The 26,079-nt window shown below is 40.7% G+C and overlaps 2 protein-coding genes across 2 annotated transcripts; one reads left to right on the plus strand and one right to left on the minus strand.

Moving 5' to 3' along the window:
- The first annotated feature begins 11,703 nt into the window (after positions 1-11,703).
- LOC131248198 (serine/threonine-protein kinase D6PK) lies at positions 11,704-18,439 on the plus strand. The gene is made up of 3 exons (XM_058248328.1): positions 11,704-11,893; positions 12,344-13,940; positions 17,371-18,439. Exons 2-3 carry the CDS (start codon positions 12,631-12,633, stop codon positions 18,257-18,259), a joined length of 2,199 nt encoding a protein of 732 aa, XP_058104311.1. The 5' UTR covers positions 11,704-11,893; positions 12,344-12,630; the 3' UTR covers positions 18,260-18,439.
- A 5,963-nt stretch (positions 18,440-24,402) lies between these two features.
- LOC131248199 (oleosin Cor a 13-like) lies at positions 24,403-25,154 on the minus strand. The gene has a single exon (XM_058248329.1). The coding sequence runs from the start codon at positions 25,101-25,103 to the stop codon at positions 24,690-24,692; it is 414 nt and encodes a 137-aa protein (XP_058104312.1). The 5' UTR covers positions 25,104-25,154; the 3' UTR covers positions 24,403-24,689.
- Positions 25,155-26,079: the final 925 nt, after the last annotated feature.

Below are 26,079 nucleotides of genomic sequence, written 5' to 3' on the forward strand. Positions count from 1 at the left end.
GAGTATGGGGCCCACCTTGATTTATGTATTGTATATCAATGCCGTCCATCTGTTTTTTCAGATCATTTTATGTGATCCCAAAAGACAAAAACAGATCCAAATCTTAGATGGACCACACTACAGGAAAAAGTGACAATTGACAATTAAAAACTTCTCATGGGCCATAAAAGCTTTGGATCAAGATGATATTTGCTTTTCTTTTATCTTCGTGACCTTATCAACAGGTTGGATGGAAAATACACATTATGGTGGACACTAAGATATGCCCTAAGAAGTTTTTAACGGTGAGCGATCAATCACAACTGTTTCCCACAGTGTGGTTTACCTGAGATTTAGATCTAATTCATTTTCTAAATTACAGACTAAAATGAGCTGAAAAAACGGATGGACAGCTCAGATATACAATACATGTATCAAGTTGGGCTCCACGGTCAGGGCCACACCTGTTGGGTATAACGAGCGATTGACCGCGTGTAGTGGCGCGTTCCAAATAGAAGAAATAAACAGATTGGACCGATGTTCCTGTGTTAATTTCTCACAATATAAGAAACGGTGGAAACTCTTCAATCCCACACATTGCATAGTGGGCCCCACATAATGGAAATCCCAGATGGTAATCCCGACTCACTGTGGACCCCACACATCTCAAACGTGTGATAATTAGCATACGTTCCGAGGCATGTGAATCATTTCCTATCTATAAAACACATAAAGCAATGGTCCACGTTCAACGGAAAAAAAGGCAAATTGCCACCGGCTCGCTTGGAGTCATCACTTTGACTGCACCTTCTTTCGTATGAAAGCGAGAGATGTAGGAATTGCTGGAATAAACGGCCCATTTGCCAGAAAGGACAAATCAGAAATGATGGTTTGTCATTTTCCCTCACAGAAATGGTGAGGCGATTCGCCCAAAGAGAAGTTGGATAGAACAGTCGCGATACACGTGATACATTGGTCACACACGTGTGCCAGTTCGGGTCAACCTTTAGTTCTGGATGGCAGTGACCATTCCTTTTCACATAAATCATGCAAATCTACGTACAGTGACAATGGGTTGTTTAAAGGAAAATCATCAACGGCCTGTATTCAATTCAATACATGTGGATCACATGATCTGTGGACAAGGGTCAATTTTTGCATAGGGAATTCTGACGTGGCGCTCCACGTAGGACATGGATGGGATAATGTAAATGCGTGTGACGTGGGCAGGTGTGATGTGGTTTACCTCTTCAATCTCCACCGTCTGAATCGTGAGTGTTTGAAGAGTAATGTGAAAATTGAGATCTACAGCACCCGGATTTATCGATACCTTTCTATTCATTAATATAGTTTGACGATGGAAAGTAGGGTCTTCTCTCCGAGGATAGTTTTGTCCTATCAATTATTCCGGCAGCTACTGTACCCTTGCAAGTTATTCCTTAGCTGTGGGCCACTGTAATAAACGCATGATATCCGGTCTTTACATGTGTTGTGAAGGTCTGTTTGGAAGGAGGGATTAAATGGCATGGAATTAGCATTGTTATTACACAATGATTGCAAGTCGGAAAATAACATGGTGTTTTAATTATCCAATCCTAGACGTGGGGTCAACATCTTTATCTAAAAAACCTGCTTTTGGTGGATCACCAAAAATTGTAATTAATGGACCAAATTTCATAATCAATAGTAGAGTTGTACACGAGTTAAGTCGAGCTTAGCACAGCTCGACTTAGCTCAGCCCCTAAATGACTCCAGCTCGAACTTAGCTTGGCTCGATCTTTGAGCTTGACTAGATAACTTGGCTTAGTTTGATCAGAAGATTGGGCCAAATTGAGCTGAGTTTGAGCTTGTATGGCATTTCTTCAAATATATGAAGTGCACCTTCAATTTCTCACAATATGCAAAACGATGGTAACAATTTACAAGAATTTTATCAAACACTCACCTGACAGCATCAAAATCAAGATAAATGGTATTTTTTCATGTAATTTTTTTTTTTTTTTTTGTGATATATTTTATATTCATACCTTCCTTGCCACCAACTGTTCCCGCGAAGAATGTATGCACCCGAAACAATACTTCGTTGAATCATTTCATTAAACACTTGGTGAACAACATCAATATCAAGATAACCGAGTTACTGAACTAGTTTGATTCAAGTTTGAATTGAGTTGAGATTTGATCAAAGTCAATTCAAGCTTGGATAAGCTTGAACGCAATTCAAATTTTTTCCTTAAGTTCCAAAAATCAGCTCAACTCTGCTTGAACTCAATTTTGAACAAAATCGAATCGAGCTTCTTCAAGTCGCGTGGAACGAGTTAACCAAGCTAACATGTTTCATGTACAACATTAATCAATACCAATACAGATATACAACTTGAATGTCACATATAAATGGTGTATATGGATGGACAACATGTATAAAACAAACATCAACATGGGCTCATGGATGTAACATTTTTCAAAATTCACCAAAAATAGAAATCCTACCGTATGTACCGTTGGGACCGGATGATTCAATACTAGAATTATTTGATGAGCCCTCTTAGAACCGATGATCACATGCATCTATGCATAAGGTAGTTTTCACACATCCAATCCAGATGGGGCCAACATAAATGTGAAGTTCCATCTAACCCATCTATCAGATGAGCCCCTACATGCCACACTAGAGGGAACAATGAGGAGGCATCAAAGAGGGGGATGCCCACCATAGAAACTCTCATTGGGAATGTGGGGTTTGCTGTCTTCATTCCTTTCATCAACCTAATAATCAAGTGAATCCCACCATGAGAAGAGATGCACGAAAATGCTGGTCGTTCCAAACACTGGTAGGCCACACCACATGATTGTGTTGCTCTGTGATATGTCCCTATGGATATTTCGAACGAGATGATTCTTCGGATGTATAGTGAAAAGGGGATGATCACAAGATACATTGGCGTGGAGTGCATACAAATCATATGTGGAGGCGTCCACGCAGTTTGAACTATTGGTAATTACCATACATTCGAGCGTCTATGATCATGCCCCAACGACTTACCATAGGGTCATGAGCCTAAACGCCACTGTCGCGCGGTGAGAAAGACTTTCGATTTTGAATGGCTAAAGAAAGGTCATGGAGGAACGGTTTGCTTGGACACTTTATTTTGTAAATGTGGCAACCAAACTTGGATGATTCAAAACAGTGATCTGATAGGACCTACCATGGATTAAAGATTTCTCAAAAATCTAAAAGGTCCCAATGGTTCTATCTTTGATCTTTACTAGCTGAATGTGGACTGTTTATTTCCTTACCCTAAAAAAGCAGGCTTACGATTAAGAGGCATGGATCTTCCAAGCCCGCAGATTTTTGGTACATTCCTCGTCCTAGGTCAGGTCGAACACCTAAATGGTTATATATGACCATAAAGAAAATGGGTTTCACATGTATGAAATTGGGAGAAAACAGTCATTAGCACTTGCCATAGAATTCATAATGTGAAATAAGGGTTGGCACCCTTTGGGCAATGAACTGGTCTTGGTTCAATGGCTATCTGTTGTATTCATGGGTAGATGAGTGGTGACTGGTGAACCTTGATAGCACACCCCATGGACTTATAAAGGATGGCCCACGGATTAAAAAAAGAAAAAAGAACAAAGTACACTACACACAAAAGCCTAGTTTTCTAGCATATGGCCTTCAAATGAAAATAAAATTTAAAATATTAATTCAAAGGGGAATGAATTATTAAGACTTGTTTGGTTGCCATCATAGTTCTATATGGATATAATTTTTTAAAGCATAGTTTAGCCTATATGAATAGGCTATTTTATATAAACATTTCAACATTTACCAAACACCCTATCTGAACAAGCATGTGACTTTTTGTAGGCATTCGGTGCAGTAGCACATGTGAAGATGCAGTACATTTGTAACCAACACTGGTGTATGATACATGTACTACTCGAAGATGCATTTCAGAATATGTTAATCCCTCGAACATGCATGGCGGCACATGTAATGTATGTACACATAAATATTAGCGGATGTAGCACATGCAAGGCACTCAAAGGTAGAGTTGGAGACCAAGCCAATCCAATCCGAGTTGTGCCAAGCTCAACTCGGTTAGGCTCGGTCCTCAGGCTGTATTGGCCAGCTCAGCTCGGTTTGTGCAGTAGCTCGAACCAAGTACGAGTGCATGGGTTAGATGAGGGAAAAATGGGGCTCATATAGGGTGAAACTAAAAGGGGTTGTTTTTTTGATATAAAAATAAGGTATATAAGTTAAGCTGAACCGAGATGAGTTGGGGCTTTCGAGCCGAGTCAAGTCAAGCTCAGGCCAGCTTGAGCTCGGCTTAAAATTTTTATAAACTCAATTAAATAGCTTGACTCAGCCTGAAACCAGCTTTTGATTCAAGTCAAGTCAAGCTTATCTACCCAAGTAAAGCGAGTTAACCGAGCTAGCTCAGTTCACTTGAAGCTCAAATATGACACGTGGAGTGGTTGAAGCTGAATAGTCTTGGCTATGACACATTCACGCGTGACTCATTTAACACATGTGCCATGCTATATATATATATATATATATATATATATATATATATATATATATATATATATATATATATATATATATGAAATATCTCTACTTCCTTTTGTATTTTGTGGAAAATAAGCTAAAATTGACTTTAGGTCCTGATCACCGAATCCAAACTAACGGCTAATCTTTTATTAGAACTAGCATCGCCCTTTTCAAATAAGGCTGCCAAAGGAACCTTTGTTAACAGCCAACCGACCACTTAAACGCATGGTCAAAATTCTTAACACAAGGGCTACCAGATGAATGGTCAGGATTCACCGACCGTACAATCATGGTCAATTAAGAGGCAAATGACTAGGACCCGTTCCCTAGAAAACGAACTTAAAAATTCCTGTTTGTAAAATCTCACCAGAACGCAAATCATTGTAGAGATTACACACCTAACTCGTGATTATCATTTTGTCCCCAACGACATGATCTTCGATTGAAAATGATGCGTGTGGACAAAGTTGCCCCCTTTTCTCATCCAAATTACCATTGTGGTATCTAATGGCTTATGGTTTGGATGGGTCTGTTGGACTCTCTTGACGGATGGATGCTTTGGATGACAATTTCATGGGAGCTAGTTACTATCAGCAAGTCATGCACCATTACGCTTATTGCCCTAGAGCTCCTATGAGGATACGTGGCACACTTCCACATGATCCTGACTGCTCTTCCAGCCGTCCAAAATGGATAGGAAGAAACTAGGCCAATCTGATGATCGTAACCGCACCTTTACAGGTAAAAGGGAGGGGGCCACCGGCCATGTTTTATGGGATTTTTTTAAAAATTTTTTAATTTTTACACACGCACACATACCCCCACACACTCACACCGTAGTGGAATTTCACCACCTATGAATATTTGAACCCTTGACAAGGTGTTAAACTCCTAAGAGGAGCAAGAGTACGGACTCACTATGTTGCATGTGATTTATCCACCATGATGTATGTGTTTTGTTGTCACCGTCTGTGTAAATTTTCAGATCATTTTAGGGCATGATTTCGAAACTTAGGCAGATCCAAATGTTAAATGGACCGTGTCATGAAAAACCAAAAAGTGGCGATTCAACGCCAACTGTTACAAACTTTCGAGGGCCTGCTGTGTTGGTTGTTAGCCATTTACACCTTAATAAAGTGAAAATAAAAATATCAGCTTCATCCAAAACTTTTGTGGCCCCCTAAAAGTTTTTAGGGGTGAGAGCTCAATCACCATTGATTCTTGTGGTGTGGTTCGCATTAGATTTGGGTCTATCTCATTTTTGGACTCAGATCATCAAATAATTTTAAAAAAGGATGAAGAGAGTGGATAAAACACATACATCATGGAGGGACCCACAAAGCAATGTCCAGTAGCTTCTACCTGATTGACAACTTAAGTGGACAACCCGCATTCCATTTTTGGGACCTTCCAGGGAGTGGATTAAGCGAGACCCAACCTCACCCAATACGGTATGGGCCCAGTCCATGGGGTTACCATGGGGCCCACCTTGATATATGTATTATACATTCAGGTTGTCCATCCATTTTTGAGATTATTTTAAGGCATGGATCCAATTATTAAGCAGACAATATCATAATGGGCCACAAAAGTTTTGGATAAAGCTGATATTTTTTTCCCAAAACAATCCAGGATTACATGGCCTTATCAACAGAGTGGATGGTAAATAAACACTATAGTAACATTAAGGTGTGCCCTGATAAGCTTTCGATGGTAGGGCAGTCAATCACCATTGTTTCCTATGGCATGCATGGTTCACCTGCTAAATAGATATGCTTCATTTTTTGGGATAATGTCCTAAAATGATCAGAAAAATAGATGGACAGCGATGATACATAATACATACATCAAGGTGGGCCCATTGATAACCCCACGGTAAGGGCTGCACTACCTTGGGTGAGGGCGGGGTCTCACCCAATCCACTCTCCCTGTACCAGTCATCAAGCGAACGCCAGTGAGGTTGATGTGTTGGGCACTGTGGGGCCAACGTGATGTATTTGTTTTATCTGTATCATCCATCTATTTTTCCGGGTTTTTTATTTTATTTTATTTTATTTTTAAGATGAACCTAAAAATGAAGAAATGTAAAGACCAAGTGGCCACATTATAGGAGATAGTGGGGATAATGATTAATGACACCCGCTGTTGAAACCTTTCTAAGACCCACCATAATGTTTATTTGTCATCTGTTTATGAGGCCACTCAGGCAAGGACAAAAGTGAAAACACAAATATCAACCTGATCTAAAACTTTTGTACCCCCAAGAATTTTTTTAATGGTGGGAATTTTATCACCACTGTTTCTTATGGTATGGTCCACTTGAGTTTGAGATCTGCTTCATTTTGGAATTCATACCCTAAAATTAATGAGGGGAAAAAACGGATGGACGGTATGTATATAAAACCCAGACATCACGTTGGGCCCCACAGCGCCCAACACGGACCACACACCACCGCTGGGCTGGGGGCCGGTGTCGGCAACAGCACGTGATCCGCCTTCTGGTCAATAAACCAAGATGGTTCAATCAGCCACTTTTCAGGCTACGGGCCATCCATGGCAAGGCCTTCCAAACACCACCGCTCGTCTTAAATACTTTGCACGTGTCAGCACGTTAAGTGATCTGTAATAAAGGTTTGTTATAATGGAAATTATTTGTTACTCTATTTGGGTATGACGCTTGATATTCAGCACTTTGAAATTATACACGTGGCATAATTAAATCGGATTGTGGAAACCACTAGCTAGGTCAGTCCCAAAATCAGCTTGGTTAAAACAATCCTAACTATAGTTCATGAACTAAATCCTAACTATAGTTCATGAACTAAAAACCTCTAGCAGGGTAGGGTTTTTGGTGGATTCCTGGTGCATGCATCTTTTCTTCTCTCTAAGAAAATCGTCGAGTCACATTGAGTCGTCTTGAATTACCCAAGTTTTCGAGTCAACTGGACAAGTCTTGTAAAGACCCTTACCGAGTCTGGCTTTCTATTGAGTTTTCAATACACTTGGCCCGAAATCTTGCCAAGTTGAGTTGGCTCGATTGAGTTTTGAGTTGATGCACCGAGATTTTGCCACCATGTTCTGAAAATAGCTACTTGAGATAGAGATTAGAGCCAATGTTCTCACAAAGTGGGTTGGATGTTGGCATGGAGCGTGGTAAAATGTAACAAGTCACCCCTTCTTTGATTTGAGCTAAGAACATGGCATTGGCTTTGATATTAATCGTTAAGATCCTAACCAATATGCCAAAAATTAGAAGACTAGAAAAACCTATATGACATAGAACGTGTTACGGATACGTTCCTAATATGGTTGAACAGTAAATTGATCATAACTTTTGGTCCGAGTATTGTTAAAGCGCACCTGATCGAGTATCAAGAGCTGAATTAGGACTAGTTCTTTTGACGGGTCACTGACACTTTCATGTCTAAGATGGATTAAAAAAGGCTCAATCAAAGATGGAAGTCATCAAGGCCGTCAGAACTTTAAAACATGCATACCTCGCAAATTGGAATGAGTCACTCAACGTACCATATACGATTTTGGGGTAGGACGAACTACTTTAGTCAACCAACCTGACCATGTCAAGTTAACCTCACCGAATTTGTGAGACTACATTATATTGACAGTTGAATTCCATATTATTTTTGTTTTTACTATTATTTTTTTGTAAGTTTTAGTTTAATTATAACTCTTCGTCCGTTGGACTTTACGAGTTGTGTCCAACATGAAAAATGTTTAGAAAAATTAGAAAAATAACGTGGTTAAGCCACATATGATACTTACTATAAATAGAAAATTTACTAATTATAGTAAGTTATGAATTTTAGAGAGTTTTAGTTATAGTTTAATTCTTAAATTTCTTCAAAGTCTTGGTATCCATATTTAAAGGGTTATAATATACTCGTTTATCAATCATCAACAATTTTATTTCAATTATTTTAAAATTATTTTTATTTATTTTCCTTGTGGATTCGAGAAGTCTCTGTTAATTAAGATCTTTGAACCCTTAGGATCATACCACTATGCACACTGAGTAGAATTCAAATAATGAAAATAAGCAAATGTGATAATCAAATGGGCCACATGTGTGCGAAAAATATGAATTATTTGTCCATGTTGCTTAACTATTTAGGACCCATTTGGATACCACCAAATAAGTTACTTTTTCTACTTACATCAGTAGATAACTGGCATATTTCAAATAAGTATGATTTATAATTAGTTATAACTTTTTTTATTTAAAAATACATAATTATTTTAGTTATTTTTTAAAAATTATATTTACTTTTTTTTTTACTTTTTATAAGTTGCTAAATAGAGGCATCAAGAGAGATGGAAGAGAAGATAAGCTAATAAGTATATTGTTTGCTAAACATATTTATCTTCTTGATAAGTAAAAACTAAAATAAATCACTTACTAAACAAGTAGTTTATCTTAAGCAACTTATGATCCAAACGGGTCCTTATTGATTTCTTACAGTTGTAACTCATCTGATAATCCTATTGCCCCTGTTTTCTATATACATGGCAGGGCATGGCCCACGGTATTTAACTCGGGACACTCGGAAAGACTCGGTCAGGCACAGTCAGACTCACCTGAGTCAGTGGTGAGTTAGAGGACGAGTTGCATCAGACTCGTCCGAGTCTTAAAACCTCGGATCACCTGGCAAGCTTCACACGTGTGTGCTTTTCGAGGAGTACAACTAAAATTCGGGCGCGGCTTCCATGGATTCATGGTCAACCAACGTGGGTGGATCCTTCCCACTTTGATGTATTTTCCTTATATCCAAGCCGTCCATCCGTTTTGAAATCTAGTTTTATGGCATGATACCAAACATTATGTCGATCCAAATCTCATGTAGACCACACAATAAGAAACGGTGGTGATTGAATACCCACCATTAAAAACTTCTTGGGAGGCTAACGGAACTTTTATTTTCCGTCAACCTGTTGATAAGGTTTAAAAAAAACCTGACTTAAGGCTCCTCACAAATATCAACTTGACCGAAAACTTTTGTGTCCCACAAGAAGTTTTTAACGGTCAATCACCACCGTTTCCTGTGGTGGGGTCCACCTGATATTCGGATCTGCTCTTTTTTTGGATCATGCCGTAAAATATTCTGTAGAAACGTATGGACGGCGTGGATTCAAGGTACATATATCAATGTGGGCCCCATAATAAGGGATATATCAACCTCGGTGGTCCCGGGATTCACCGGGAATCCACCGAAACCGCGCTCTTAAAATTCCGCATTAGAGCAGTCGTTATCCTTGCATATGATTGGTGTTAATCGAGTGAGGAGATAATGGTAATTTCAGCAGTAACCGCTAGATCTGATCCAATGCATCTGGAGGTATCGGAGTTCCCGTGTCTGTCTTAACTTTCTGTCCAAACCACTAGCACGCAAAGAGGAGATCTGGACCGCTCATCCCTTTTGGCTCCACCACTGACTAACCATCTACCTACAATAATCGTGTAAGTCCTAGCCATCCAATCAATGAACTCTCTTCTAATTGAACGTGAGCCATGCTTATTGGGATACATTTGCAGGCCACCGATTGAATGGTCAGATGATCCAGCAGCGTTTTTTAATTCTTATCTTTCACTGTTGACCTTGTTGAATATACGGTCCAGATCTCATCATATAAGCCACTTGTACAACAAACGATGAGGGGACAGCGAGACACTTAGGCGTGATTTGGTATTCTCACTGTGGGGCCCGCCTCAATTTATGCGTTGTATATCTATGCCGTACATCCGTTTTGCCAACTCATTTTATAGCATGAGCCCAAAAATAAAGCAGATAAAAATCTCGGGTGGACCACACCATAGGAAACAGTGGTGAATGACTGTTAATTTTTTGTGGACCATAGATATTTGTATTTTCCCTTCATCCAACTGGTTGGATGGCAAATAAACATTTATAGTGGGCTCGAGGAGGTTTTTAACGATGGTCGTTCAATGAACACTGTTCCTGTGGTGTGGTCCACCTGAGATTTATATCCATAAAATGAGTTTTCAAAATGAATGGACGGCTCGATATACAACGAATATGTTGAGGTGGGCCCATGTTCGTGGTACCAGACTCATTGCCGGTTCGGGGCTACAAGCCAAGTTGCGCCCGAGGCACTGAACCACTGAACTCCCAGGAAATATTGCATGATCTACCCGCGTGTAAAGCACAGGCTCCCACGTGCCACTGCAAGTGATATGCTAGTTTGTATCGGACATCCAAACCGTCTATCGTCTTGGATCCACTGTTTAGCTTCTCTCTCTATATATAAAGAAAAAGTCCGTGATGGTCCACTCATCAGGTGATATGAATGTTTGAGAGAACAGCTCACTCACATAGAGATTTCTTCCAGGGAATTTAGACGACGGGGCGCATCTGATAGACGGCTTGGATATTAAACTCGTGTGCCGTGTCTGAACATGTGAAGCAAGTAGAGAATTGCCCTGGACACGCGGTTGAAATCTCTCTGAAAATAATCATGGCGTTATTTTAATGGAAGAAATTAGGAGTAATCATGCATACCCTCCAAGAAAGTCTTGTATTTGGATTACAAAATCCTAAAGCGATTGCGAAGGGTGGGCGATCATAGCAGCGTTGGAAAAGAGGTGTACCACAAAAGAGAGGCAAAGGTGGGCCCACCTTGGGTCCAAAGGTTCCGATGGTGGGCCCCACTACTGCCCAAAAAGCAGTGAAAGCTTCTTGCTTTCTCGGCGTCTACTCGACTTATTTTAAGTACCAAAATAAAGGAAAGGAAGCATCGTTTGATAATCTTGTAGTCTGTGGAAATTCATACACACGCTTAAAGGAACTCTATGTATGTGACAACTTTAGATCAATCTAGATCGTTGAATTCATATAATAATACTTATATTGATCAGATATAAAAATAAATTCTGATGGGAGATTGTAAATTTCAAATTGGTTAGTTATAAATATGTGTAATTTAATAGAAGTTTCCACCAATCAAAGGCTATGATTTTAAATTGACTATATATACAGTGGGTCCCACCATTTTGATGGCTTCTATTGAGAGACATTTATGCTACATGTACGTTCTTGTGAAGAGTGCGTGCGTATGAATCTCCATGCTCTGGCAGCGTATCAAATAACACTCCTCAAAAGCAAAAGCAGGAATTCATCTGCAGTTCTCCGCCACTCCCGTCCTGCCAGTCTCGCACTCTACTACTCCATTTATGTGAGAGAGAGAGAGAGAGAGAGAGAGAGAGAGAGGCTCGAGCGTTCTTCAAACCCTAGCTGGATCTTTCGAAACCCTAGCTCTAGCCGTGGATCCTACGTTTTCTTGCTGCAAGGGCAGATCGATACTGATTCTTCGACGGTACGTTTGCATCTGATTCCTTAACTGAAATTCTCTCCCTTTCCCCCCCATTTTTATGCCCTTCGATGTCTTTTTTTTATATTATATTTTTAATGATTTTCTTCTTCTTTGCTTGATTGTAAGTTAAGGTGAAGATTTTTGGGTGATTTGGTTTTTTTTTTTTTTTTCAGATCTTTGATGTGAGGAGGTTTTGGAAATTTTCAGAAATTTTCTATGATTTTTAGTAAAATGCTTTTTTGTTAGTTAATCTGCCGCTAATGCGAGATTTGTGACTGATTTGTTCCGCGTTTTTACCTAATTTGAATTTCTCGTGCATTATGTGTTTGTTCTTCATCTGTTTCCTGTTGGATCTTTTCTGTTGCGGTGCCCGGTCTGATATCCTATCGATCCGGAGCCGGAAATGAAGATCTGGGTTTTGTATTCTTATGAATGATTTGTGGTTTTATGTAGGTTTCTGGAAAGAAGAGTATCATTGCTGAGTGATTGGATTTTGCATTTTACACTGTAGTAAAAGAGAAATCCTTTAAAGTCTCACATTTCATGAGCTTTTGGGAAAATCCATTTCAATACGGGTTGTGTGAAATCGGAAAAGGAAAGAAGAACGAAGAACAGGTGAAGTGCCAGTTAATCTAAAACTCTAGAACTGTTAAATTGAGGTAGTAACCTATATCAGTGCTGAAAGTGTAATCCTTCTCCCGTCTCCATTGATCCCGTGTAATGTTAGACATTCGACAGAAATGGAGAGAATTCCCGAACTGAAAAATGCTCTACCAGGGCGTCTATCTGTTGTGGACCGGGTAACAGATTTAAATGACAGTGTGATGAGAGAGGTAGATGGTCCATCTCGCTTACGGAAACCTCAGAATTTGGAGGAACCGGTAAATGACATTGTGATGAGAGAAGTAGAGGGCCCCTCCAGTGTACGGATATCTCAGAATTCGGAAGAACCTGTACGGGTGAAAGGAGAAGGGTCTTTCCAGGAACCGGATGAACTTATGCCAGAGGTTGCTCCCTTTAAGGTCAGTGATGCATATGATGAATCTGGGCTGAGTTTGTTTTCTGGGGCTAGTCATCCCTTGGAACCTGTCGATACTGATCTGATGAGAACAGTATATGTGACCATCGACCAAAACAAATCTGAGTCGGGCCGCTTAGTGAAAAGTCTTTCTATGAAGGCTCCTTTTCTAGATGACCTTTCAATTCGGGTTCCAGGTTTAAAACCAGGTGCGCCTGTTCTTTCGCCTGCAGAAAGCCTGGTTGAAGAGCCTAATGAGTCAGAGCCATCATCATCTCCATTTTTGGTCCCTCGGGCATCACAGGCTACTGAGAACACACTTCCAACACATGATTCTGAGGAGAAGGAGTGCATATGGGATGCTTCCTTGCCTCCTAGCGGCAATGTCAGTCCTCATAGTAGCATTGACAGTACTGGCGTCGTCACAGCTATGAGTGTTGTCAATAGCTGCACAGGAACATACAGAAGTGATGGGATTACGAGTGACGGTATGCTTAGTGTGGAAAGAAACTGCGAGAGTACCAAAGGGAGTGCAATAGGGGACTCACTTGAAAGTGCAAAAACTAGCATTAGCAGAGCAAGCGATAGCAGTGGGCTTAGTGATGATAGCAATTGGAGTAATATTACAGGAAGTGCTAATAAGCCTCACAAAGGAAATGATCCTAGATGGAAGGCTATTCTGGCTGTTCGGGCACGGGATGGTATCTTAGGGATGAGCCATTTTAGATTGCTCAAAAGGCTTGGGTGCGGCGATATTGGTAGCGTGTATCTCTCGGAGCTGAGTGGGACCCGGTGCTACTTTGCAATGAAAGTGATGGACAAGGCATCCCTTGCAAGCAGGAAGAAGTTAACAAGGGCTCAGACAGAAAGGGAGATTTTACAGCTGTTAGATCATCCGTTCCTGCCAACTTTATACACACATTTTGAGACAGACAGATTCTCATGTTTGGTCATGGAGTTTTGTCCGGGAGGTGATTTGCACACCTTGAGGCAGCGGCAGCCAGGGAAGCACTTCTCTGAATATGCAGCACGGTATGAGCTAAGCCGAATAATATTTTCTTTGCCATATTGACTCTTGAATTTATGTTTTTCTTCATCAAGCTGTGTTTTCATTCTATAGTTCGTCTTATCAATAGATTAGAGTGCAATGCTCTCTTGCAGGGATTTTTTTTTTTTGGTCAAGACATTTCAGTTATTTTGTTATCTTAAGAAGTAGATGGCTACAGATTCTCCATGGTGGTGTATCGATATTTGTGGACTCTTTTATGCTGATTCTGCTCTCCAGTTTCCTTGACATATAAGCCTATCATCCTTTTCTCTTCACATTTCCTTGTTCGTGTTTGGATTCTCTGGGAAATGGACGTATTTACTTGGCAATTTCGAGAATCCTCCATTGATATAATACATGCCTATAATGGGGAGTTCCCATTGATATAATTTTCATTGATATATATATATATATAGGGAAAAGGTTCTATACGGTCGAGCTCATGGGAACTCCCCATGAGGTCGAGCTGTGTGGGCCCCACCATGATGTATGTCAAACATCTACCCCATCAGTCAGATGCACCATTCCATAGTGGTCGTCAATCCGTGACTTGTGTGGGCCACACTACATACAAAAGTTGAGAGGGGTTACCCTCCATTAAAACATTCATAATCATTTTTTGGGCCCACCAAGATGTGGTTCACAAATCCAGCCCATCCATTATGTGTGTCCCACTTGGATGAGGGGTCAGACCAAGTTTCAGATGCATCCAAATTTCAGGTGGGCCCCACCAAGTGCTTTTATATGTTTTAGGCATGTCTTCACATGATTTTAGATGGTATGGTACGGCTGATTTTTGGGATATCCCATAATTTAAAGGGGACCCATCAAATGCACGGTGTTGATATTCGACATACATCATGGTGGGGCCCACACAGCTCGACCGTATAGAAACTTTTCCCTATATATATATATATATATATATATATATATATAAACATGTCCCAGATCTCATTTTATACATTTTGATTCTCAATCAGTGGTGCTTAGCTTTTTTCTGTGGATAGAGGCACATAATGTCCCTCTATTCGATTCAACTGCACGCTACACGACCTAGCAGATATCAAAGACATTGTAACACCAGAAGCCTAGTGTTAGCTCTAAAAAAAAATCACTCTTAGTGGGTCTTGGACATTAAGTTTCAAATGTAATTTGTTGGTCATGGTCCATCCCTTGCATGGTTTGTTTCACACAAGTCACAAGCTGTTTCTGTAGCCAACAATACCTACTTGAAAGAACAGACTATGAAGGGAAATTTCATCTGTTTTACCTAATATGACTGTGAATGTTGCTGGTTGAGGTCTTCTTTTTTAACACACACCATAGGCACAGACCAAATTCACAGGGAGAGCTGGTTCACCCATTTGTGCTGTGAATTTAGATCCATATAGGGATACTTATTCATGTTCTCTACTCTTGAGTCAGGTTTGTGATTTTGTGGAATACCAAAAAACAAGCAATAGAACATGGAGAGATTCTCCATTTCCTAGCGAAGGCTTTGGTTGGATTAGATTTGAGAATAACTATTCTTGGGGTATATGTCGAACCCATGGGCATGAAGTAGGCATAGTATTCCGCAACGGCCACCACCATTACTGTTACGATACGGGTCGTAAAAGCCGTTATAGCTTCTTCTTTCTTTTTTCCTTTTTTTTTTTTTTTGAAAAAATCCTGTACCAACCCCGTAACACTGTTACAGGGCCGTTACAGACTGTTTCTTCCATAACGGCCGTTACGATCCCATGACACCTAATGGTGGCCACCGTTACCCTTATGTAATGGCCGTAACGGCCATTATGTAACCGTTTTTGCATACCCTGGAAGTAGGACTTCCATTTCAGGAGGCATAGAGCACAATGATAGTGCTTTTCCCTAGCTGACAATGCAGGGCCCCAGGTAACCGTCGAGAATATCTTCGTGGGGATTTATATCCAAACAAAGCTTGAGTAGACACATTGTGCAGTGCATCCTTGGGACATTTTTGGATTGTAGGTTTATTAAATTTCAACTGTATACTAAATTTCAAGGTTCAGATGCTTGGTTTTGCAACTGCCAATTCAATCATGTATACTAAATTTCAAGGCTTTAAAACTATCTCAAACCAAGGTTTAGAACTAACTACAAAGTTTATTCTCTAATTCGCCCATTCAAGAGTTTTTCTGGTCCCATCAGCTTGACATTGGTATGCATTTCCAATGACCAACCTCACTCTACAGGATTATCAGTGAATATGATCATAGCTGTTTTGCATTTTCACTGTATTTTACGTCATTTGATTGTGTATGCTTTGAAATTAGTATAATAAATCACAACTAGTGTTTTGAATAGTGTCTGTAGCGTAGCTACGACGCTACGTAGAATTAGCAAATAGCATAAATCCCTTGTAGTGTACACTACCCCTATACGCTACAGGGTCGTAGCATATGTCGTGTATGCTATGTTTTTTTTATTTATTTATAAATGATAATTGTATTTTGTATTTTGTACTTAATACTCTCAGCCAGTGGATTATTAATTTCTTTTCATACTTGTGACTTGTGGTTTCAATTAGACATTATCAATTAAAGTGGTTTGCTTGGAAAGCCGTTGATGTGATAATGATTTGATTTGGTTTATGCATGTGGATTGCCTTTTGATAAATGATAATTAATAACTTGTTTGGACATGCTTATACTAGAAAAAATGAACAATCTTTTAAGCAATTTTATATTTTCTCCTCACTATTTATCATATATTTTTTTATATTTTTAAATTTAAAAATAGAAGTATCGTGTAGCTTATGTTACATGCTATGGAGGACTGACTGCTACGCAACATGCTACCGCTAATCTGCCAAGCTCAACTGATCACAACTGCTTAACTGAAAATTGCATCTGCCAATCTCAACCAACACATCTGCCAATCTCCACTGACTTAGAAATTGCCCAAAAAACAGCATTCCTCAAGTCACCTTCTACTATGGCTGGTAGAAAATTGAATCTTAAAACGATTTCATCCACTTGCAAGAGTGCGTCAGCTAGATTTGAGTTGTTAATGCCCAACAGACCTGAGAAAGCAATCAACTCTGTGCCACTGTCATCTTGCACAATTCTGCCAATCCCAGCCGGGCCTAGGTTCTCAAAGGACCGTCCATTGAAGGAAACTTTATACGTAAACAATTGGCAGAATCTTCAAACATTGAATTGGTAACGCCTATGCACTTCCTGTTAGCTTTGGCCCAGGTAGCTAGCATTCTGAAGATTCTCCTAAACATTGATTATTTTATGTCATTTGATTGTGTATGCTTTGAAATTTGTATCCTCTAATTAGACTTACAACCACTTCACTGAAAATCGCATTTTAGAATAATGTTATATTTGTTAATATATCAATATCATGCACACAAGATAACCATTCTTGTTTTGTTTTTACTAGGTTTTATGCAGCTGAAGTTCTGTTGGCCCTTGAGTATCTCCACATGCTTGGAGTTGTTTACAGGGACTTGAAACCAGAAAATGTTCTCGTCCGCGATGATGGCCACATAATGCTCTCAGATTTTGACCTGTCTCTGAGGTGTGCAGTTTCACCGACCCTTATAAAAACTTCATCATTCGATTCCCACCCCTCCAAACCTGGCGCATTCTGTGTCCAACCTGCCTGCATTGAGCCTTCATCTGTATGTATCCAGCCGTCATGCTTCATGCCGAAAATCTTCCCTCAGAAAAGCAAGAAGAAGACTAGAAAACCTCGGGCAGAGCCTGGGCCGACAATCACCACCCTCCCCGAGCTCGTGGCAGAGCCAACCGCTGCCCGATCCATGTCCTTTGTCGGTACCCATGAGTACCTGGCTCCTGAAATAATCAAGGGAGAAGGCCATGGCAGCGCGGTCGATTGGTGGACTTTTGGCATCTTTTTGCATGAACTTCTATATGGCAGGACACCATTCAAGGGCTCAGGCAATCGAGCCACACTGTTCAACGTGGTTGGCCAGCAGCTCAGGTTTCCTGATGCCCCTGCCACCAGCTACTCGAGCAGGGATTTGATCAGAGGCCTGCTGGTGAAGGAGCCCCAGCATCGGCTTGGGGTGAAGAGGGGGGCGACTGAGATCAAGCAGCACCCGTTCTTTGAGGGCGTTAACTGGGCACTGATACGGTGCAGCACCCCACCTGAGGTGCCGAGGCCAATGGAGCCTGAGCTGCCCGGAAAATTCGGGGCAGCAGCTGTGGACAGTGTTGGAGCAGTTGGGGTAGGGAGCAGCAGTAAGAGGATGGTAGGTGCAGACATGAAGTCTGGGGGTAAATATCTAGACTTTGAATTCTTCTAGTCTTGGATTAGTGGATGCTGAATTATTGTATTAGACTGATTAATTCCATGATCAAGTCTTTCCCAATGCTTACACCTGTCATAACAGATTGGGATGTAGAAAAAAAAAAAGTGCTTCTGTTTGCCTGTTTGGATGGGAAGTGATCAGTTGAATCTCCATTTTTTTGGATTTGAATTTGAATCCGAAATGTGTAATGCCGAAGATGTTGTGCATTTGGTTCATCCAAAATATGAGCAGAAAGTGAATCACATCAGACGGGCGCCTGTTTGGTACTCCCTCGACCATAATGAAATGGATGGGGCTGTCCCGTCCATTCATTCGCCGATGCAACACATGCGATCAGACCCTATGTAGATGGAATTTGGAGGGCAAAGGTGGGTTTACCTGTCAACGATGTTCATGAACTGGATGCTGTTAGGCTAGCGACCTCCTGCACACTCTTTGTAAATTATCAGTCTCCCTTTGGGGTTCTTGGTGAGGCTGAGCTCTTCCATGTATGGTGAGAACCCCAACCTTCGGTTCCTCCAAGAATGATTACTCATGTTTAAAATAATATATGAGCAAAAGTGATATAGGATGGTGAAAACTATCCTAGAATGCAAGATGAGAAATAAATGTACACATTAGTTTCAGCAATTAACATGTAAAATCAAATATAATCACATAATATATTTGAAAATTCAGATTTATAACACAAAGATCCTAAGTTATCATATATACGGTGCATAAAAATATAAAATAAGTCATGAGTGATCTATTTGGATGTAAGGACTTTCAATCTAATGTGGGTAATACAACAATCATGTGATTGCAACAATTAACATGTAAAATCAATAGATCTGAAATTTTAGATTTATAACACAAAGATTCCAAGTTATCACATATGCAGTCCATAAAAATATAAAATAATTCAAGAGTGACCTATTTGGAAGTAAGGATTTTCAATTCAGCGTGAGTAGTACAACAAACACGCAAATAGACAAGGATGCAAGCAAAATATGTATTCATGAATGAAGTTTTAAGAATTGGGTTTTTAGGATTTCAAATGATTTACGACTCAAGGATCCAAATGATCTAGGAAAATCAAAGAGGGAAAACTCTAAGCGGGTGCCATTCAAACTGATCAGTACTAAGTTTCATCCCATGAGTCACTTTTCAAGGTGCTAGCCAAGCTCAAGTTAAAGAAATAACTTATTAACTTATATCAATTAAATTTTTTTAACTTATTGGATGGCATCATGGGCCCTTAAAAAGAAAAGCCTGCTAAGTTAATAGCACTGCTACATGCAACCACACGTTTTAATATGCTATGCGTGGGATGATCCTGGCCGTACATAGGCTAGAAATCACTTTTTACATGACTCATACCAAAAGATCAGGCCCTTCCAGTCATCAAAGGGTCAGCAATAAAACACCAAATGCAAACTGTTGGCAAGTTTTGTAATTATCAATCTTGTGCAAGTGATGGATTTCTAAGAGCTACACTACCGTTTGCACACCTATTCATCTTCACTGTGTGGCCCATCTAATGCACCACTTGGGACACACTCACGACGGTTGATAAATACATATTTTCATGCCCAAAATTCACAGTAGAGACCATTGTTTCCATCCATAATATGACTACAATGGACCAAACCAAGTAATGGTGTAGGCAGTATTAATACATTGTGACTCTCTCTCTCTCTCTCTTCTTTTAATTAATACCTCAAATCTAAGATTTCAAGATTGAAACGCGGTTTATCTACCACTAGGCTAGGTTTCGGCCTAATCTAATCTAACTTATTTAAGATCTCAAGATTGAAATGCAATTTATCTACCACTCAGTAAGATTCTAACTTAACTAGCTTGACCTGGTAGATAGATTAGATTTCATATTGGCACATGTGTGGATGTATGCGAGCTTCATTTCACACGCATGCATGTTTAGCAAACCCTTTTAAAAAAAATAAAATAATCATGGTACTGTATTTTCCTCTCCATTCCTTAAAATAAGGATAAATAGGTAATTTTACTTTCACTAGTGCTGCAAAAGTGAGAGGTATTTTTCCAAAATTAGCTATTACCACGAATATTTAGGTAAAAGTCCCTTCACATTATAAAAAAGCATAATAATTACTTGGTCAAATTCACCCTGCACCGTCCTCACATCAAACTAATTTTGGCATTTTGTCTTCTGTTTTTTTTTTTTAAAAACCATTTGACACGAAGCGGATTGGCTGGCGCAACACACGCTACCCACCTGACTGGTGTGTTCACTTCACCAAAGTCTATGGGTCCCATAACGAGGTATGTGTTATATCCCAACTGTCCTTGCATTTGGCAAGCTCACTGTAAGGCTTGAGCCAAAAGATAAGACAGATCCAAAGCTCAAGTGGAACCAATCCAAAGATCAAGTGGACCATACAGTGGGGGATTAGACGTCTACCATTGAAACGCACAAATTTTTTGGATCAATATGATATATTGGATGAAAAATAAATGTTACGGTGGGCCCTACAAATATTTTAACAGTGAGAATCATTGTCCTGCTGCTATTTGTGGTGTGGTTCACTCAAGCTTTGAATATAATATATTTTTGGGGTCATGTTCTAAAATGATATTGTAAAATGGATTAATGGTGTGGATAAAATAAATACATTATTTCGGAGGCTATGCTCAAAAGCGGCAGCCCTCGTCTTTGGGCAACATGTACCTACACCAGCCAGATCAGTGGTGTGTGGTACAGCCAATCCGCTTCCAGTTTCTATGGCCTAGAAGCCAATGGGACAAAGACGGTGTGGGATGAAATTGCATTTGATCAATGCAAAAAATTCTGTTTGAACTGGAAGGGTTGGAATTAAGTGGGATCGCATATGGCATTGCATTTGATCTTATGTGAGATTTTCATGGATTATAAAATCTACTATGCATGTGGGCCCCACATTAATGCATGTGTTTTATGCATGACATCCATTCATATACACCCTTTACACCATATAGTTGCATTTGATCCCATGCGGGATTTTCATAAATTTTAAAATTCACTACACATGTGGGCCCCACATTAATGCATAAGTTTTATGCATGCCATCCATTTATATACACCATTTACATTTACTGTGAATTTGGTTTCCATGGTGCATCAAGCCAGTTTTTGCTTAATCCAGTATTTTTTTCACATAGCAAGAATTTTACCCCCAAACATGAGGATCGAAGGGCCAAAATACCATGATATTTCATGACACGCAATCATTATGCAATAATAATGTTAATCCCATATAATACAATTCCACACCATTTAATTCCATGGGCGAAACAGGCTTAGTAGCCGTGTGGTAAGATTTGATTTGAGTGCACTACATTATTAGAGATGGGTACGGCTTGAGTGGATTCTCGACTGTGGGCCCACCTTGATCTATATTACCTACGTTTTAAAACTTCATTTTAGGGCATGATTTTTTTTTTAAAAAATGAAGCTAATCTAAATCTTAGGTTAAACTACACTTCAAACAAAACCAGTAGTGATTAAAATATTCACCATTAAAAATTTCTTTGAGAAATCCGTTGATGAGGTCACATACTTGGATGAAGGGACCGCACAAATATCATCTTCATCCAAAACTTTTGTAGCCCACAATAAGTTTTAAATGGTCAATCACCATTATTTCATGTGATGTGCTCCACCTAAGATTTGGATCTACTTCATTTTTGCCATCATTCAATAAAATAAGATGTCAAAATGTATGGATGGAGTAGATTTAAGGTACATACATCAGAGTAGTCCTCACATTCAAGGATCCACCATAGTCGTGCCTTAGCGCACACCCCCATCGAAAAGATATTAAATGGGATTGGGTGGGATAGAATTGCATTTGGTACCATGCAATTCCATCTAGCATTTGGAGAGGCTGGAGTTAGGTGGGATGGAATTTCATAGTCCTATGGAATTGCATTTGATCCCATGCAGGATTTCTATAAATTTTGAAATCCACTACACATGTGGGCCCTACATTAATGCATGTGTTTATGCATGTTGTCCATCCAAATATACTGTTTATACATGACATTCTAGTTATATGTATGTCATTCTAGTTATATATGTGTACAACTGAACGAAATCCATTTTGAATTTAGTTGGTTGATTATAATTTCATGGTCCACCAAACATGATTTTGCTTCGTCCGTGTTTCTAGATAGCAAAATTTTTATCACATGGGACTGGATAAATACAATACCTTGAAATTTCCAGGCATGCAATCATTTTAGCAATAATGCCGTTAATCCCATCTAGTACACAGACCAAACACGTCCTAAAGTAACAAAAAAAGCCGAGCCCATCGGCTCGAACAGCACACAGCCTTACCAATCAGATCTCACCACGTCATTGCACCACTACTGAGAAGTGGCGAGCTCATCGCCGCCAGCGTATCTTGCCCACCCAGAGCCACGTGGGTTAGAACTTTCATAGATCCACACCGTCCATCAGGTGCGCTGCCTCATCTTTGTTTTATGCCCAAAAATCGTGACCGTCCGGAGCTCAGGTAAGCCACACCTTACGAAAAGATTGGCATTGGACACCCACCGTTAGATGTGAGTAGGGTCTAACATGATGTATATAGGCCATCCAATCCACTGATATGATGTGCCTCATGAGGAAGAAAAAATTACCCGGAAATCATATTATATCTCAAAACTCAGGTTGGCTATACCACGTGAACTTACCTGTTTTAGGTTAATTTTGTGGGGAGGGTTGAATCAGTCTGATCTCTGGGATAAAGCCAAAGAAGACGTGATTCAGCTGAGACGGAGGGATTGGATTTCATGCATTCTGAGTTGTTTCCTCCATGTCAGAGGAAGTGACGCGAGGTTGGTGAGCCTTTTCCTCTTAAATCGTTTTAGGTATGAACCAAACAAGAAGCAAATTCAAATCTCAAATCAACACTGTTTTCATGTGGGCTAGGAAGTTTTTAATGGTGGACGTTAAATCAACACTGTTTTCATGTGGTGGGGCCCACATATGATTTGGATCTTCCTATTTTTAGGCTCATGCCTTGAAATGATCTGGTAAAATGAATGTACACCGCACATACATCATGGTGAGGCTCACAGAGCTTTGACAACAACTAGCTGCCCGGTGTTGGGGTCACTAGCCAAACCGTCTGTTTAACATGAGAGGGGATTAGGTGAGACCCCGGTCACCCTTTTGGGTGATGCCCTTACCATGGGCCCACATTAATGTATCTATCCTTTATCAGGTGGAAACTATAAAATCGAAAACAGTGGTGATTGACCATTGATGTGCCACAAGTTTTGAATCAACCATATTTGTTTGTTTCTTTATTATGACATTCATTCTTATATGACTTTATCAAGTGATTGGATGTTGGATGGCAAATAAACACCATGGAAATTAAGATTAAAGTGCGCCCAAATAAATTTTTAATGGTAGGGCGTTCAATCACCTCCGAGAAAGTTTTTTAGAATATGGTCCACTGAGATATGGACCTTCTTCATTTTTTGGGTCATGCCATAAAATGATATTTAAAAACGGATGGATGGTATGGATACAGATTAGATACATCAAGGTGGGCACCACGATAAGGGCCACACCATTTTGGGTGAGGCCGGGGTCTCACCTAATCCGCTCTCCTGTAATATATACATTACCATGGCCCCCACAGAACTTAAGGCCGCAGGCAATCCGTGTCCCCAAGAAATCAATTCGATATATTTCATATTCCGAGATGAACCATTTTAGCCCTTTAAATAGTAAGGCACAAATGAGAACGGTGTCATAAAAATGATCAACGGCTCCCATGAAGCGAGGAAAGGCCTATTTCTTAAACGCTTAGGATAGCCAAACCAGGCCCTATTTATCAGACGCTTAAGATAGCCCAACGCCTGACCGCATTCTCCAGATGCGCTTCAAGATTTAGAGGCCCCCAAACGTAACCTCTGCTGCTCCCTTGATCAAATTCCCATTTCCAACAGGAAAATGCTCCCCATCCATCTCTCCCCTTTAATCAGGTGGGCCACACATGAACAAAACTGCTGACTGTACATTCAACGTGTTGTATGCAAACGGAATTTACTTATATACTAACATTAACTCGAACTCATTCGTACGACATATAGAAAATATAACATAAAAACACCCAAGAAACAAACGAAACGGAGGCATTTTACATGCTAGCACGAGAGATTATACACTAGTGTCCGGGTCAGTTTGCACACGTGGGACCCACTACTCAGTGATCCAGACCGTGCACCAAAAATCACCCACCAATCTGAGTGATTTTGGCGCATGGATCCTTCCATGGTGAGTCCCACCATATCAACGCCTCAGATCATCGATCAACGGGCCCCACTTTTACAAACTGACTCTCTCGGCCTCAACTTCGTGTAGTAACTCTACCTGTCCTCCATTGACGCATCGAGGGTGCGCAGCTTAAGAAGCCTGCGCACCCTCCCCTCTGCCGCGCTGCTGCTGCGGTCCGTACTGCTCCTTCACATCCCTGACCTTGCTCGCGAGCGTCATCCTCGCCCGATCCAGCTGCTCGGACCCGGGCGGGTGCTTTCCTGCCACGTACCTGTATATCCACGTCAGCACTGACAAGGCGGCGATGCCGAGCCCGCCGGAGGCGAGGAATCCGGCCAGGATGAGGAAAACGGTGATGGCCGCCGGGACTAGCACTGGGCTGCAGATCACCAGCACCGGCGTGGCGATCGTCAGCGTGATCACCGTTCCGGCCAGCGTGAGGCCAGAGAGGACGAGGAGGGAGGCGCCGGCACCGGCGGCCGTCGCTGCCTTGAAGACCTGGTGAGAACGGGGGGCGGTTTGTGGGGGCTGGCGGTCCGCCATTGTAAAAGAAAGGAGAGGCGAGACGGTGACGGAACGGAGCTTTTGTTTGTTTGATATGTTTGGGAAGGCAGGACTTATATATAAGGGAAAGAACGCGGACACGTGGGCTGGCACGTGCCTTCTGGGATCTGATGCAGGGGATTTGCATGAAGGAAGATGATAGAAGAGGGACGCGTGTCTTTGGCTGCTTTTGGTGACTCTGTGGGCTCCCGTTGTGTCCCTGTGACATCCCCTCCGTCCATCAGGTGTGATTCTCGATGCTACTCTCTGAGCCACAAATCAGCTAGATCCACAGCCCGGGTAGGCCACACGACAAAAAACAGTGGGGATGGGACGCCAGCCATAGATTTTTCAGTGGGCCATCACGGCGTGTAACTTTCATCAAACCGTTCACAGTGATTGGCTGTGTACCACACACCAGCTATATAGCTGGTGTACACACGCGTCGCGGGAAGACGAGGGCGCGCCGATGCTCCTGATCTCCCTGCTGTACGAACGGTTCAAAGGAGATCAAAGTTACATAGGCCCCACAATAATGTATTTATTATATCCACACCGTTCATCCATTTTTCGAGATCATTTAGAATATTTTAAGGAAAAATGAATCATATCCAAAGCTCAAATAGACCACACCAAAAATAGCAGCGAAGATAATGATTTTCACCGTTAAAAAATTTATAGGGCCCACTATAACGTTTATTTTCCATCTAATATGTTAATAAGGTCACAAATACATGGATGAAGAGGATAAGGAAATTTCATATTGATCCTAAACTTCTGTGACCCCAAAAGGGTTTCAATGGTAGACGTTCAATCTCCCACTGCTTTTTTCGGTGTGGTCGACTTGATCTTTAGATTTGTCTTATTTTTCGACCAAAGCCTTAAGACGATATCTCAAAATGTATGGACGGTTTGGATATAACACATACCTCATGATGGGACCCACAGAACTTGTTGATGTCAATACAGCAGCTAT

This window comes from Magnolia sinica, chromosome 6 (assembly GCF_029962835.1).
Source record: "Magnolia sinica isolate HGM2019 chromosome 6, MsV1, whole genome shotgun sequence".
Lineage (NCBI taxonomy): Eukaryota > Viridiplantae > Streptophyta > Magnoliopsida > Magnoliales > Magnoliaceae > Magnolia > Magnolia sinica.

Coding starts and splice junctions, on each gene's coding strand:
- LOC131248198 (XM_058248328.1), top strand. CDS start 12,631: ATGGAGAGAATTCCCGAACTGAAAAATGCTCTACCAGGGCGTCTATCT. Junction 13,941..17,370: donor TTCTCTGAATATGCAGCACG/GTATGAGCTAAG, acceptor TGTTTTTACTAG/GTTTTATGCAGCTGAAGTTC.
- LOC131248199 (XM_058248329.1), bottom strand. CDS start 25,103: ATGGCGGACCGCCAGCCCCCACAAACCGCCCCCCGTTCTCACCAGGTC.